Source organism: Natator depressus, chromosome 3 (genome assembly GCF_965152275.1).
Source record: "Natator depressus isolate rNatDep1 chromosome 3, rNatDep2.hap1, whole genome shotgun sequence".
In the NCBI taxonomy this organism is placed as follows: Eukaryota; Metazoa; Chordata; order Testudines; family Cheloniidae; genus Natator; species Natator depressus.
The window spans coordinates 51,820,441-51,833,327 of record NC_134236.1 but is presented as its reverse complement, the minus strand read 5'-3'; the positions used below and the strand labels follow the sequence as shown (position 1 = coordinate 51,833,327).

Sequence of the window (12,887 nt, the reverse complement as noted above, 5' to 3'; positions counted from 1 at the left end):
AAATGAAATGAACCTCCTAACAAGAAGCAGCAATTCTTCAATCCAGTAATACTGAGGCAAGAAGGCAGTGCGCTGAGGTTTACCCCATCCAGGTCTGAACTCCTTTGTCAAATGCTCTGCCAATTTCAATTGAACACTTCTTATCCTGGTTAATTGCTCTTACGGGGGCTTCTTGGTGGAGTAGTAATGAATTTCTACAGTTCACTTGTCTGCATAGAGGTCGTGCTGTGCCTGGCAGTAGTCTCCACTGCCCTTCAGAAACTCCATAAATGTGTGACCAAGAACACCACAGAACTGCTGTAAAGAGGGGAAGGAAACAAACAAACAAGAAGTTACTTCTGTCACTGTTTTAAAGTACAAGTTACTTGAAGACACTTTAATATCTATACAAAAAAGTAGTCTCACTTGGAATGTATCTTACAATCTCGTACAACTAAAGCTGTCCTCAAAGAAATTACCTTTAAAAAAAAAAAAAAAAACCTAGATATCACAGTAATACAAATGAGTAATATTTGGACTTCAGAATTATATTTGCAAAGATCAGGTATAGAATCATACAACTGGAAGGAAAGGTCATTTACTCCAGTCCCCTGAACTCATGGCAGGACAAAAACGGTATTTCTAAATTAGTTAATACACCAACATTTTAAAAGTTGCATAAATGAGAGAGTTCTAACCAAACTTTTATTCAACAGTTGTATTTCTATAAAAAGGCAACATTTAAGAGCACCTAGAACAATCTGAAGATAAGATTTTTCAAATCAAGACAAGAATATCAGAAAGCAGACACTGAAATTATATTCATTGGAGATTAGTGCATCTTTGAAGTCATATTAACTTTATCTCATGCACAATACTTCCAGTATCTGCTGTATATACTTTCCAGTTTACACAGAACGCCCAACCCCCTAAATGGAATTCACACCCTTTGAAAGGATAAGGCAAAAGCAGAAGAAGACTTGCTACCATAACATGTGCTTTGAGTGCAAGCATCGCTAATTCCCATTCAGCAGAGCCACTGTGAAACAGTGCCTATTACATAAATTCAAAACTTCCACATGCACTTCCATATTTAAGACATCTGACCAATTAATGTTTCCAGAAATAATATAGCATTTTAAAAGATACGAGGATTAAAGTTGTCTAATGAAGAGTAATGTTGCAAGACGAACAGATGCATTTCAACATTAAAGATGGAAGTCAGCCATATTGGGAGTCCACTGAAGAGAGGTCTAAAACTGAAGTGAGGATTTCACCTATTAGAATGGATGTACACTATCAGTTTTGTGGGTACCTGCTGAACTTATGCCTGCATTAGCCAGTTTTATTAGTCTAACCACCAAAACTTTCTTCACCACCAAATCATTAAACAAAACCCACTGGTGTTACTAATTATAACAATGAACAACAGGTCTACTAAAGTAGTATTATTCCTAGCCGCTACACTTGCTTTATGCTTCCAAGTGAAGATACCTCATGGAATATATTGCATGGTTGGGCAGCAAAAAGGGGTGTAAGGATACCATGAATGCTGCTTTGAAGCAAATGAGCATTCATACTCAAGCAGGGATATTGAAAGATGTAGAAATGTCATTTAAAAAACTTCAGTTATTTCATACTTAGTTTACTGTGGAGTCTCATTGCAGGGATCTGCTTTGTGCCCAAACTACAACATTAACAATGAACGTAATGCTTTGCAGTTCTCTGTTCTACCGATACATAAAAGAGAAAAGGGGAAAGGAAGAACTGAGGGGGAGGCAAGAAAGTTGTTTAGCTCAAAAAATAATGGTGTGCAGAGCCAGCCACCTACTACCAGACGACTATATTATCTAGAGGTGGATACTGGGGCTGCAACAGCAGCCTGCGTAATGAAGTTGGTACCTCTCTTCCCCAAGGCATAGAGGGCAGAGCCCCTCAATTCCCTTATTAAAACCAGTATCTCAGATGAAGAGGACTGATTGAAACAGCATCCATCTGAAAGGTGGGACTGAGTTGTGTTGATAGTTAATAACTAAAACAGTGATTGTAGCACTGCCCTTCTGAACTAAACATTAAGTACTGCTGCTAAGTCAAGGACACAATCCTTGACAAAAGTCAAGGGTCACTACGTGTAGCTGCTTTACACATTTTAGATATGACAATACTCCTAAAAAACAGACACAGAGGATGTAGTTTCTGCTGTGAATCTGGAAGCAAAGGTTCAACAGACATTTGGGAGCAGATAGATATGCACTGCCTCATCCATTCTGACACCTTCTGGGAGAAGATGACTTGATCTTTTAAAAGAAAAAAGATGGTGATGAACAGACAAGACCATCATCTGAAAGGTTCTCTCCCATCAAGGTAGTATACAAAAGCCCCATAAATATCTGAAGTGTTAAGTTTCGCCTCTCCTGGAGCAGAATGACGTTTAGGGAAGAATACAGGTAAACTAGTGGACTGGTGCAAATGAATTTCCAAAACCACTTTTGGGATGAGACTTTATCCGAAATTTAACATGACTTTGTCTCTGTGAAATTGTGTATACTTGGTGAGGGATGGAGGAAGCCAAAAGAACATGGGAGTTTTCAAGCCCTCGTAGCTGATGTGATGGTTACTAAGTCCTGAGGAAGGTGGTGTATAGATTGCACTGAGTTATCCGAAAGAGGGATTCATGAAGTTTGTAAGGACAATATTAAGATCTCATGCAGGGGGTGGGGGGATTCTTGACTGGCAGGTAAGCATATAATAATCACATCAGAAATCTGGATAGAGTAGATGGTGAAAGAATGAGTGAACACATGAATGACATGCAGAGATTACTGCAAGGTATACTTTGATGGAACTGACTGAAATGCAGGGTATACTCAAGGATCTTTAGTATAGAAGCCTCCAATATGTCAAGATCATGCTTGGCTGCCCAAACTGACTATCTTCCATTTCAAGGAATAAATTTTCCTTGTGGAAGTCTTATAGTTTGTAGAAGGATCTCTTTCACTTGTAGGAAGCAGTCTCTATCAGCAGTACTCAACTAGCCAACATCCAAGGTGACAGATGCACTGACTTCAGGTATGGATAAAGCATCTGACCTTGGTACTTTGATATTATGTCTAAACAATCCTGAAGTCAGACGAGAGGCTTAACTGACCCCTCTGGAGAACTGTTAAAGGGCTATCATGAATAATGTGACTTTGGCCCTTCTGATCCTGCATATTGCTCTGGGAATTAGAGGAATCAGACGGAAAGCACACAAGACCATGATATAAGGAAGGCATCTTATAACAAATCCAGGCTATGCTTCCCCTAGAACAAAAGATTAAGCATTTAACATTGCCCTTGGTGGCCAACAGGCCTATCACAGGATGCGCCCCCCACCATGGTGGAATGTCAGATCTGTGGATGGACTTCTATGGTGACCATTCATGATTGGTGATTGACTACCTGCTTAAGGAAGTCTGAGACTGTTGCTGACCTGGGGAGGTAGAGAACTATGAGGATTATCCCACATTGCTGACACCATGTCCATAGCTTGATGGTTCTTGACACAGGGTTGATGAACGAGTTCCTCTCTACTTGTTCATGTAATACATTGCAAATGTGTTTTCAAGCTCTGTCCTACTGAATTTTTAGCATGGGCTGGAATGTTTGTAGTTCCAGGGAATAAATTTGAGAGTCAAAAGTCCTTCTGAATCTAGCCCTTCTCTCAAAAGAGGGAATTATGCACTGTAATGCTAAACTTTTAGGTACCCTACCGCTTAATGGAACTCACAACCCTAAGCTAGGCACCCAACAGAATACCTGGGGAAAATCAGGCACCTTAAAAAGGTTCACAGAAGCCTGCATGTTGAGAAGGGAGCCAACAAAACTAGCCAGCAGGAAATGCAAAGACGGGTGTGACCCAACCTCCACCTCCACCTCCTTACCACTCAGGATTCACAGCCATGAACCTTCTCCTGGAGCTAGGTGCCTGAATCAAGTCAGTCCTTATACTTGCCCTCTATCCCAGTGGTTAGTGCATTCACCCAGGATATAGAAGACCCAGGATCAAATCCCCACTCTGGCTGATGTAGAACAGGAACTTGAACACAGGGCTCCCACCTCCTAAATACTGGGATGTAGGGTAATCTGGGTGAGAGTCTCAGTCCCTTTTGTTGAAGTTGGTCCACTTTGTAAGAAATACTTAAATAATTGCTGGACCAGAAAGAATGACTATAGCTCAGTGGTTAACAGTAGGACTGTCAATTAATGGCAGTTAACTCACATGATTAACTCAAATTAATTGCGATTAAAAAATTAATTGCAATTAATTGCACTGTTAAACAATAGAATACCAATGGAAATTTATTAAACTTTTGGATGTTTTTCTAAATTTTCAAATATATTGATTGCAATTACCACACAACACAAAGTATACAGTGCTCAATTTATATGATTTTTTATTATAAATATCTGCACTGTAAAAATGATAAACAAAAGAAACAGTAATTTTCAGTTCACCTCATACAACTACTGCAGTGCAATCTCCATCATGAAAGTGCAGCTTACAAATATAGGGTTTTTTTTTTTAAATGCAGTTATGTAATAAAAATGTACAATTTTAGAGCCTACAAGTCCAATTAGTCCTACTTCTTGTTCAGCCAATTGCTCAGACAAACAAGTTTGTTTACATTTGCAAGAGATAATGCTGCCCTCCTCCTTATTTTCAATGTCACCTGAAAGTGAGAACAGGCGTTCACATGGCACTGTTGTAGCTGGCCCAGCTGGCGCATTTGGCACATAAGTATCTTGCAATGCCAGCTACAACAGTGCCATGCAAATGCCTGTTCTCACTTTCAGGTGACATTGTAAACAAGAAGCGGGCAGCATGATCTTCTGCAAAGGTATGCAAACTTGTCTGTCTGAGCGATTGGCTGAACAAGAAGTAGGACTGATTGGACTTGTAGGCTCTAAAGTTTTACATTGTTTTATTTTTGAATGCAGGGTTTTTTTGTACATAATTCTACATTTGTAAGTTTAACTGTTATGATAAAGAAATTGTACTACAGTACTTGTATTAGGTGAATTGAAAAATACTATCTCTTTTTTTTTTTTTTTTTTTTTTACAGAGCAGATATTTGTAATAAAAAATAAATATGAAGTGAGTACTGAATACTTTGTATTCTGCATTGTAATTTGATTTCAATCTATTTAAAAATGTAGAAAACCATCACAACTATTTAAATAAATGTATTCTATTTTTTTTAATAGCTTGACAGCGCTAGTTAGCAGTCACCTGGGAGACCCAGGTTCCAGCCCCCACTTCAGTAAATGCTTAAGTATTTTATACAGTTTCCACAGGAGGGGCTCCAAAACCCACTCCAGAATACCACATATCCTAACAGTTAGGCACTCACCTGGGAGATGAGAGACCTGGGTTCAAATCCCTGCTTCAGATCAGGCAGGGGGAAACTGAACTCAGGTCTCTCAGGTGCTGGGTGAATGCTCTAACCACTGAGCTACTACGTAAAAGGGCAAATCACCACTTCCACTGGCTGAATTCTGGGGGTACTCAATACAGTAGACACACTTTTATGCGGACTCTGAGCATGCTTACTGGATCATGCCCCGCAAATAAGATAAGCAAGTGAATGCCTAGTTTGTAAATCCTGCCAGAGTTCAGGCATGAGTTAAGTGGCAGTGCACCTGCCCACCAGCAGAAATTTAGACACCTAGGGAACTTTAGCAGTGGAAATGTATGCACCTACAGGGTTAGGAAGCAGCTAAACAGTGATTTTATGAATACCAGTAGACCCTAAATGTTGGATTTGCATGCAAGTCCCCCCTAGCCTGAACTACCTTTAAACTGGAGATGTCATGTCTAATCAGTGTCATCCTGAAGGAAGGGTAGACAAGGGTACCCTAGGGTACCCTTTAGTGAATGTTTTCTGCAACTGTAACAAGGAACAGGAAGCTAATTTAGTTCTAATTTGCTAGCCAGACAAATCACTTCCAGGTGAACAAGGCTGGTTATGGGTTCATGCTGACATAGACAATAAGAGGGAACTGAAGAACGGTTATGGCCACCATGCCCTTAGGAAGAGGCATAGGGGACTAAGCCTGCAACCTGCATGACCATTCCCAGACACTGCTGTTCAAAAGATTTCAATCTTCTTGTGCATGTAACCAAAGAGTGTAATCCATACTGATGTACATGAACAGATACTGTCCATGCTTTTCAGTCACAAAATCGACCGATTCCTTGGAAGAAAACTTGTCCATATATCAGGCAGAAGGTTCCCAGTGTCTGGAACACAACACACTATATACTGGAAATACTTCAAGGAGGAATGATGTTCTTGCGGTTAAAGCATAGGACTGAGCTGGGAGATTGCCAGACTTCCTATATGACTGACCAAGACAAGTCATGTAACCTCACATGTCCTCTGTTCCATTATCTGTACAGTATCTTCCTACTTCACAGGTAAAGGAAGCTTAATTTATTAACATGCACCCCCCCCCATAAAAAAAACCCATATGTGCTAACAGTCATTCATTCCCCAACGCCTACAAGACATGTGTCTACTCAGACACACTCATGGAAGTTAGTCCAAATTAACTGAAGATGTGAATTTAAAGTGGATTAAATAAACCCCATTTAACTCTTGTGAGAATGCTCTTATTCAGAATTAAAGCAGACTTAATTCGATTTCACTTAAATTCATTTCCAAAGCAAATTAAGGCCATGTTAATTCGGAATAAGTGTCTACACTGATTTTAAATATGATTTAACTGATCCACTTTAAATTCACACCTTCAGTTAGTTTAGATTAACTTTCCTGAAAGCTACCATGTAGTCAAGCCCTAGTTCTAAATTACTCCTTCCTCTTAGTTGTCCAATGCTTCCTCTCCACGTCTCCCATTGTAAAATTATTCAGGGCAAGGACTGTCTTTTGGTCTTGTACAGAATCATCTAGGCATATTAGTAGTAGTTAAACAGCAAGCCACTAGGATCCTGTTATCTTAATTAAGCATCTTCCATCCTTTTGAAATAGAAACATATTACAAAGACATGGTGATATATATATTTGTAGATTCATGAACTGTAAATTTTTGTAACAGCAAGATTCTGTTCCTCAAGATTAAAAAAACAGAATTTTTGCCTATCAAGTACTGTATTATCTCATTACTGTTAAATTAATAGATCTGTACATTTGAATACACACACACACACACACCCCCGAGGAGAATTTATAAGCATAGCCCCTTAGCAACCTGGGTTGCATATGTAATGTGTAATTAATTAAACCTTAACTAAAATTTGTATTGCTGATATAACAGGATAATATGCCACACTAATTTAGAACTCGGTAATAACCAGAAAAACACACATTTCCAGATATTCAAAGCAGTGCACTTTTAGCGAAGAGCCTGTAGCTGGGGATCATTTTGAAGAGAAGAACGGATTTTGTTTAGTTGTGGTCTGTGGGTCAAAATATTAATTCAGTACTCCCTACACGCCTCCATCCACAGCAGATCTCCTATTGACGTCAGAATGAGATAGCACAGAGACCAAAGAGAAGGGAGCTTTTGTTGTACAACTAAACTTATTTATTTAGTATTTTACTGACACATTCAGGATCACTCACTGAGAAAAATATGCTCTCCTCTGGATTGCTGCTATTTCTGCCCTTGGTGTCTCCATCTTTTACATCCTTCTCTCTAAATTTCCTTCCCTCCCAACCCTTTTGCCATTCCATTTGCTAAAGGAATCAGGAATGGAATATTTAATGTTGGACACTTAAATGTCATCTTTGGGCTTCCAAGTTGACAGCCCAATGAGATTAGTAGATGAAACAGGTGGAATTAAGACTGCTGAGTCATTGTTTCTGACAATGTGCAGATTCAAGTAGACATAACACTTGAAGGCTCCCTCTGGAGCCCGGAGAGGTAAAAACATTTTAAAAAAAAATTAGAATCCTAATATGTCACAAGTCTGATATTTGACTACCTCTATTGTTTGTAATAAATAAATATACAGCTGGTTCGCCATCAATTGATGAGTGCAGTGTGCACAAAATGTCACTGCTCTGACTTTCAAAGATTACCATCTGCTAGTTGCTTAGCTTTGCCCTCTTCCAAGCACTCCCTCTCTCCCCCTTCACACACTTAGCCTCTTTACTAGTGAGGATACTTAGTCTCTCATCAGAAATCTTAATTAATACTGGATAATATTTTAATATTCGCTACTTTACAAGGGTATTACTGATAAGGAAATGGAAGCAGAAAGATTAATGGACTCAGTCACAGTAAAGACAGACAAAGCTCCTGACACTAGTCTTGTGACTGACCCACAAGACAACCAACCACCCTTGAGATCTCTTGATACCAGATACAACTACAACAGACAGTCTCTGTCAAGTTACCAGATACATTCACAGTAGATGTCTAACCAACATTCAGCAAGTCAGGTATTTTTGAGTCTGCAAAAAAGCTACTGGAAGTTGACAATACATTTATGAAAACAGCCTTGTTTTAAAACGTATTAATATAGGTATCTGGACTGACGTCCCCTCTCAAAAGCAAAAGAATACAAGCAACAAAGGGGTTCCAAAAATCTGGTCGGAAGTAAACTAGCTAGACACTTCAACAGAGAAACAGGCCTCATATTTCTCGGACAAAGGAGAGTTACACGAGGTGCCAGTGGCTCTGGTTTCCCAGCCTGACGCAGGTATGTCTCGAACAAAGGAAGTTACTCGTCGGGTCTGAGCGGGGCTATCCAGGGGCCTGGCAGTAAGTTGCATACAGCCACGAGTGGCCCGCGTCACGGCTCAATCGTGACTTTCCAGCGGGGCTCCCCCTCCCGCGCGTAGTGAGTCACTTTCCAGCCCTCAGCTCCCTGCGACACCGCCCGGCCGGCGGACGCCCACGCACCGCCCTCGGACAAGCCTCGGCTTGTCTCGGCGCTTTCCCAGGCCGGGTCAGTGTGAAACCCCGGCCATTCACCCCGCCGTGGTGCCGGCCCCCGCTGTGTGTTAGCCCGCACCTCCACGGGGCTGCCCGGCCATCACGGGACGGGCAGCGGGCGGCTCTCGCCCCCGGCGGGCGAAGCGCACTCGCTGGGAGGCTGAGGCTCCTGCCCAGCCGGGCCGCACGAGGCGTCCAGGGGACGAGCTAGGTCGATCCCGGTCTTGAATCGCGCTTCAGGCAGGCTCCTGACACGAAGCCATTTTGCCACCGGGGACCGGCCGCCTCCCGGGGCTGCGGGGCGTTGGGCTCGGCTGTTGGGGGCACGGAGGGAGAGCAGCGGCGAGACACGCACCGAGGGGAGGCGGATGGGGCCGGCTGCAGCCACGCTCACAAAGCGGCTTTGTGTCGAGCCGCCGCCTTGCCCAGGAAGAGAGCGCGGGCGAAGACCCAGAACTCCGCCGTCCCCGTCCTCTGCTGCCGGCCCGGCCCCGTCCGCGGCTCCCCGCCGGGGAGGAGCCGCCGCCCGGCGCGGAAGGGACTCAAGGAGTCGCCAGAACAAAGAGCCAACATGGAGGAGCCGGGAGGAGGCGAAGCGCGGGCGGCCCCGGAGGCGAGAGCCGGGCACACGGGGCGGCGGGCGGCAAGACCGGCCGGGGCAGGGGTGGCGGGGCCGGTACTCACAGGAATATGGTTACTCATTGAAGACTGTAGCCTGATCATACAGCCGGGGTGCGGGCGCCACCGCCGGGGGCAGGAAGAGCAGAACCAGGAGGAGCTGGAGGCGCTGGAGGCCGGGGAGCTGGCGGAGGGGGTGCGGCGGCGGAGCGGCGCTGGACCATACAGCTGCTGCGACGGCGGCAGCAAGCGGGCAGCTCTGCAGAGCGCGGTGCCAACGCGGACGAAGCGGCACAGGAGGGGAGGGGACCCGCCAGCGCCGCCTTCCTCCCGCACAGGCGTTTCGTGACTCACACACACTGCTCCGTAACGGGCGTCGCGCCCCACCAATCAGAGCTGTTGCTTGCGGGGGAGGGGCGGGGCCTAAAGTGGAGGGGCGGGAGGGTGTCGAGAGGCGGAGGCAGCCGGTGAGAACCGGTTAGTGAATGAACCGGCGCTGGCCGGGTTGCGAGGGCGGGGGCTACCGAGGGGGGGGAGCAGGGAGACCAGGATTTGCCCTCGCAGCAGGGTCAGAGGAGAAGTGGTCACTGCAGTGCGTTGTGTCTCCCTCCGACTGGCCAGCCCCGCCTGATCCAGGGGAAAGTGCGGTGAAGCCTCTACTGGCCTGACCCGCCCACGATGGGGGGCTGCGCTTCACTCACACTCGTCAGTGGTGGTCTTTTGGCGCCCGTCCAAAAATATCCCCAGCCCTGCCCCAGCCTGTCTCATACACGCGAGGCGGAGGGTGAATTGGGGCTGACTGGGTGCGGAGGCAGCTCAGCCAGGGGTCAGTGGAAGGGCCGGGAGGGCGACACTGAGCAGGGAGGTGGCCGGGGGCTGGGGGACAGAAAGGTCGTTTCACTTTGGTGCCTTTTAGAGAACAAAGGGGGTAGTTACAGTCCCTGCGCAGCCCACTGGGTGCCAGAGTCCTGATTTTTTGAATAAGCCTGTGCTGATAACGTATGTAAAGAACCACGGATCGGCAGGTGTGAAGTGAACATCCTGCATTTCTATAGCCCCGTTACTCCCGAAGGAACCCCCAAACTACTAATGAACTATACAGAGAGATGGCTTCGTGCAGCACTGAAAGCTGCCATCTCTCCAGTGATATTGTGGGAAATACTTTTAGAGAGACAACGTGGGTAAAGTCATATCTTTTAATCGACCAACTTTGGCATCATTAAATCATGTTACTGATAGAGGAATGTGTAGCACAATCCCTAGCTAAATACCACCAAGCAGGGAAAACACCTCAACATACCTTTATGTGTGCCAACCCCACCTTTATACAAAATTGCCTATTTTAGCTTCATGGTTGCTTCTCATACTGTTCCAGATTAAACTAGTTCAGCCCTCCTCATCCGTAATATGAAGTGACCTGCATAGATTAGTTCCCAGCATATATGAGGCTTTATTTTGGACTAAGAAACCAGGCTGCTCAGATTTGTTTTTAAAACTCAGCATTTTCCACTGCATTATTCAACAACTTGTTTTGCCAGGGTTTCCCTATGTTGTATTATCACCTGTGACGCACTACCAGTGAGGGCATTAGTACAGAGGCTTTGGTGGCCCATGGCACTTTAACAACTGTGTCATTTAGACCTGTTCAGAGCAGGGTTAGACAATGTGCTGATTAAAAGGCCAGCGTTCACATGAAGCGCTCTCCCACTGTTGCCACTCTATTGGTGGTAGTAACAGTAGGAAATTTTAGGGGGGGAAAGATTGGAGTAGACACAGACACTCTATATCTTGGGTAAAAGTCTGAGGAATTCAGGGTAGAGTCCTGGGAAGGATTAAACAGGCCCTTTACCTGCTTTAACCTATGCTGTTTTTCGTCTAACAGTACAGGCTTTTGTTTACTGTTTTCACTGCACATTAGACTGATCAGGGCTTTAGGGATCAAGTTACTTTCTTCCTTAGTATGTTGCAGCACCCTTATGGTATTATAGCAGCTTATATTATAGGTAAGGGTCACTGGCTATTCCTTTGAAAATCCCTAATTTCCAAACTAGGAAGGGGTTAATCCACACAAACATCTACTGTTGGAACTATTATTATGTATTATTTTTGTTATAGTGCTGGGGAGCCCCAGTTATGGACCAGGACCCCATTGTGCTAGATGCTGTACAAACACAGAACAAAAAGACAGCCCCTAGATTTTAGCATTTTGGCAAAAGATGGGTTGTGCTATTTTTAAAATGCATTATTATTTATGTATTATTTGTGTAGAGTAGCACTTAAGGCCTCAGTCAGGATGGGGTTTCTGGTGTATTATGCACTACATAAATAGACAGCTACAATCCATGTTCCAAGTACAATCTGAGGCCTAGTCTACATTTAAAAGGTTGGCATAGATACAGTGCTCAGGCGCTTGAAAAATTCACATTCATGAGAGCTGTAGCTACGCTGACCTAACCCCCAGTACAGACATGGCCTAGGAATGCTTCTGTCAACCTACCTACTTCCAGGCCTGGAGGTGGATTATCTATAGTGAGGTGAAAACCCCTTCCTCTCACCTAGGAAGCATCTAAAGGCTTTTAAAAAAATAATGAAATAAAAACATCTCCGCTATACCCAGCTTTGCCTGAGCCTGTACTTTCTTGTTGAAGTTGCAGAAGAGGTGGATCTGGAGGGATTTGAATTAGAAGACAGTTTGGGAAGTGCATGTCATGCATATTCATAGCATAGAGGAAGGTGCACAGATACTTTTTGGAGGACGCGAGTCACCACAGATAATATAATTTATGGAACAGAGCGGGTGTAGAAGGGGTGACAAAAAGAAATAGAGCAGATAAGTACAGAGAGGCAGAGCTCTGAGGGCCTTTAAGGTGAAAAGAAGGATTCAGAGGAGGGTGACATGGCTGGAATGACAGGCAAGGATCTTTGCAGCTGCATTTGAGTGAACTGAAGTGGAGAGAATGTGGATATCAGAACGGGCAGTGAGGAAGGAGGTTATAGTTATGGTATTCAAAGACAGGAGATGACGAAGGCCTAAACAAAAGTTTGATTAGATCTTAGAGACATTATGGATAGGGCCCTACCAAATTCATGGTCCATTTTGGTCAATTTCACGGCCATAGGGTTTTAAAAATAGTAAATTTCATGATTTCAGCTATTTAAATATAAAATTTCACAGTATTATAATTGTACTTGATGCATAAACTTCATAAAAACTACTGAAAAATGTGTTTGCTATTACATTACCTTTTACATTGTGTATATCCCTAAAATTAAGTTACCTATTGAACACGATTGGAGCCTTGGAAATGTAAATGAAGAAGAGTGCTAAACTCAAAGCAAGGGCCGTT

General features: G+C 43.9%; 1 protein-coding gene across 1 annotated transcript; it reads right to left on the bottom strand.

Moving 5' to 3' along the window:
- Window positions 1-156: 156 nt before the first annotated feature.
- Window positions 157-9,740, bottom strand: LOC141984671 (uncharacterized). Its single transcript, XM_074947904.1, has 2 exons — window positions 9,607-9,740; window positions 157-297 (listed from the first exon to the last, which is right to left on the bottom strand). The coding sequence occupies exons 1-2, from the start codon at window positions 9,643-9,645 to the stop codon at window positions 202-204; spliced, it is 135 nt and encodes a 44-aa protein (XP_074804005.1). The 5' UTR covers window positions 9,646-9,740; the 3' UTR covers window positions 157-201.
- Window positions 9,741-12,887: the final 3,147 nt, after the last annotated feature.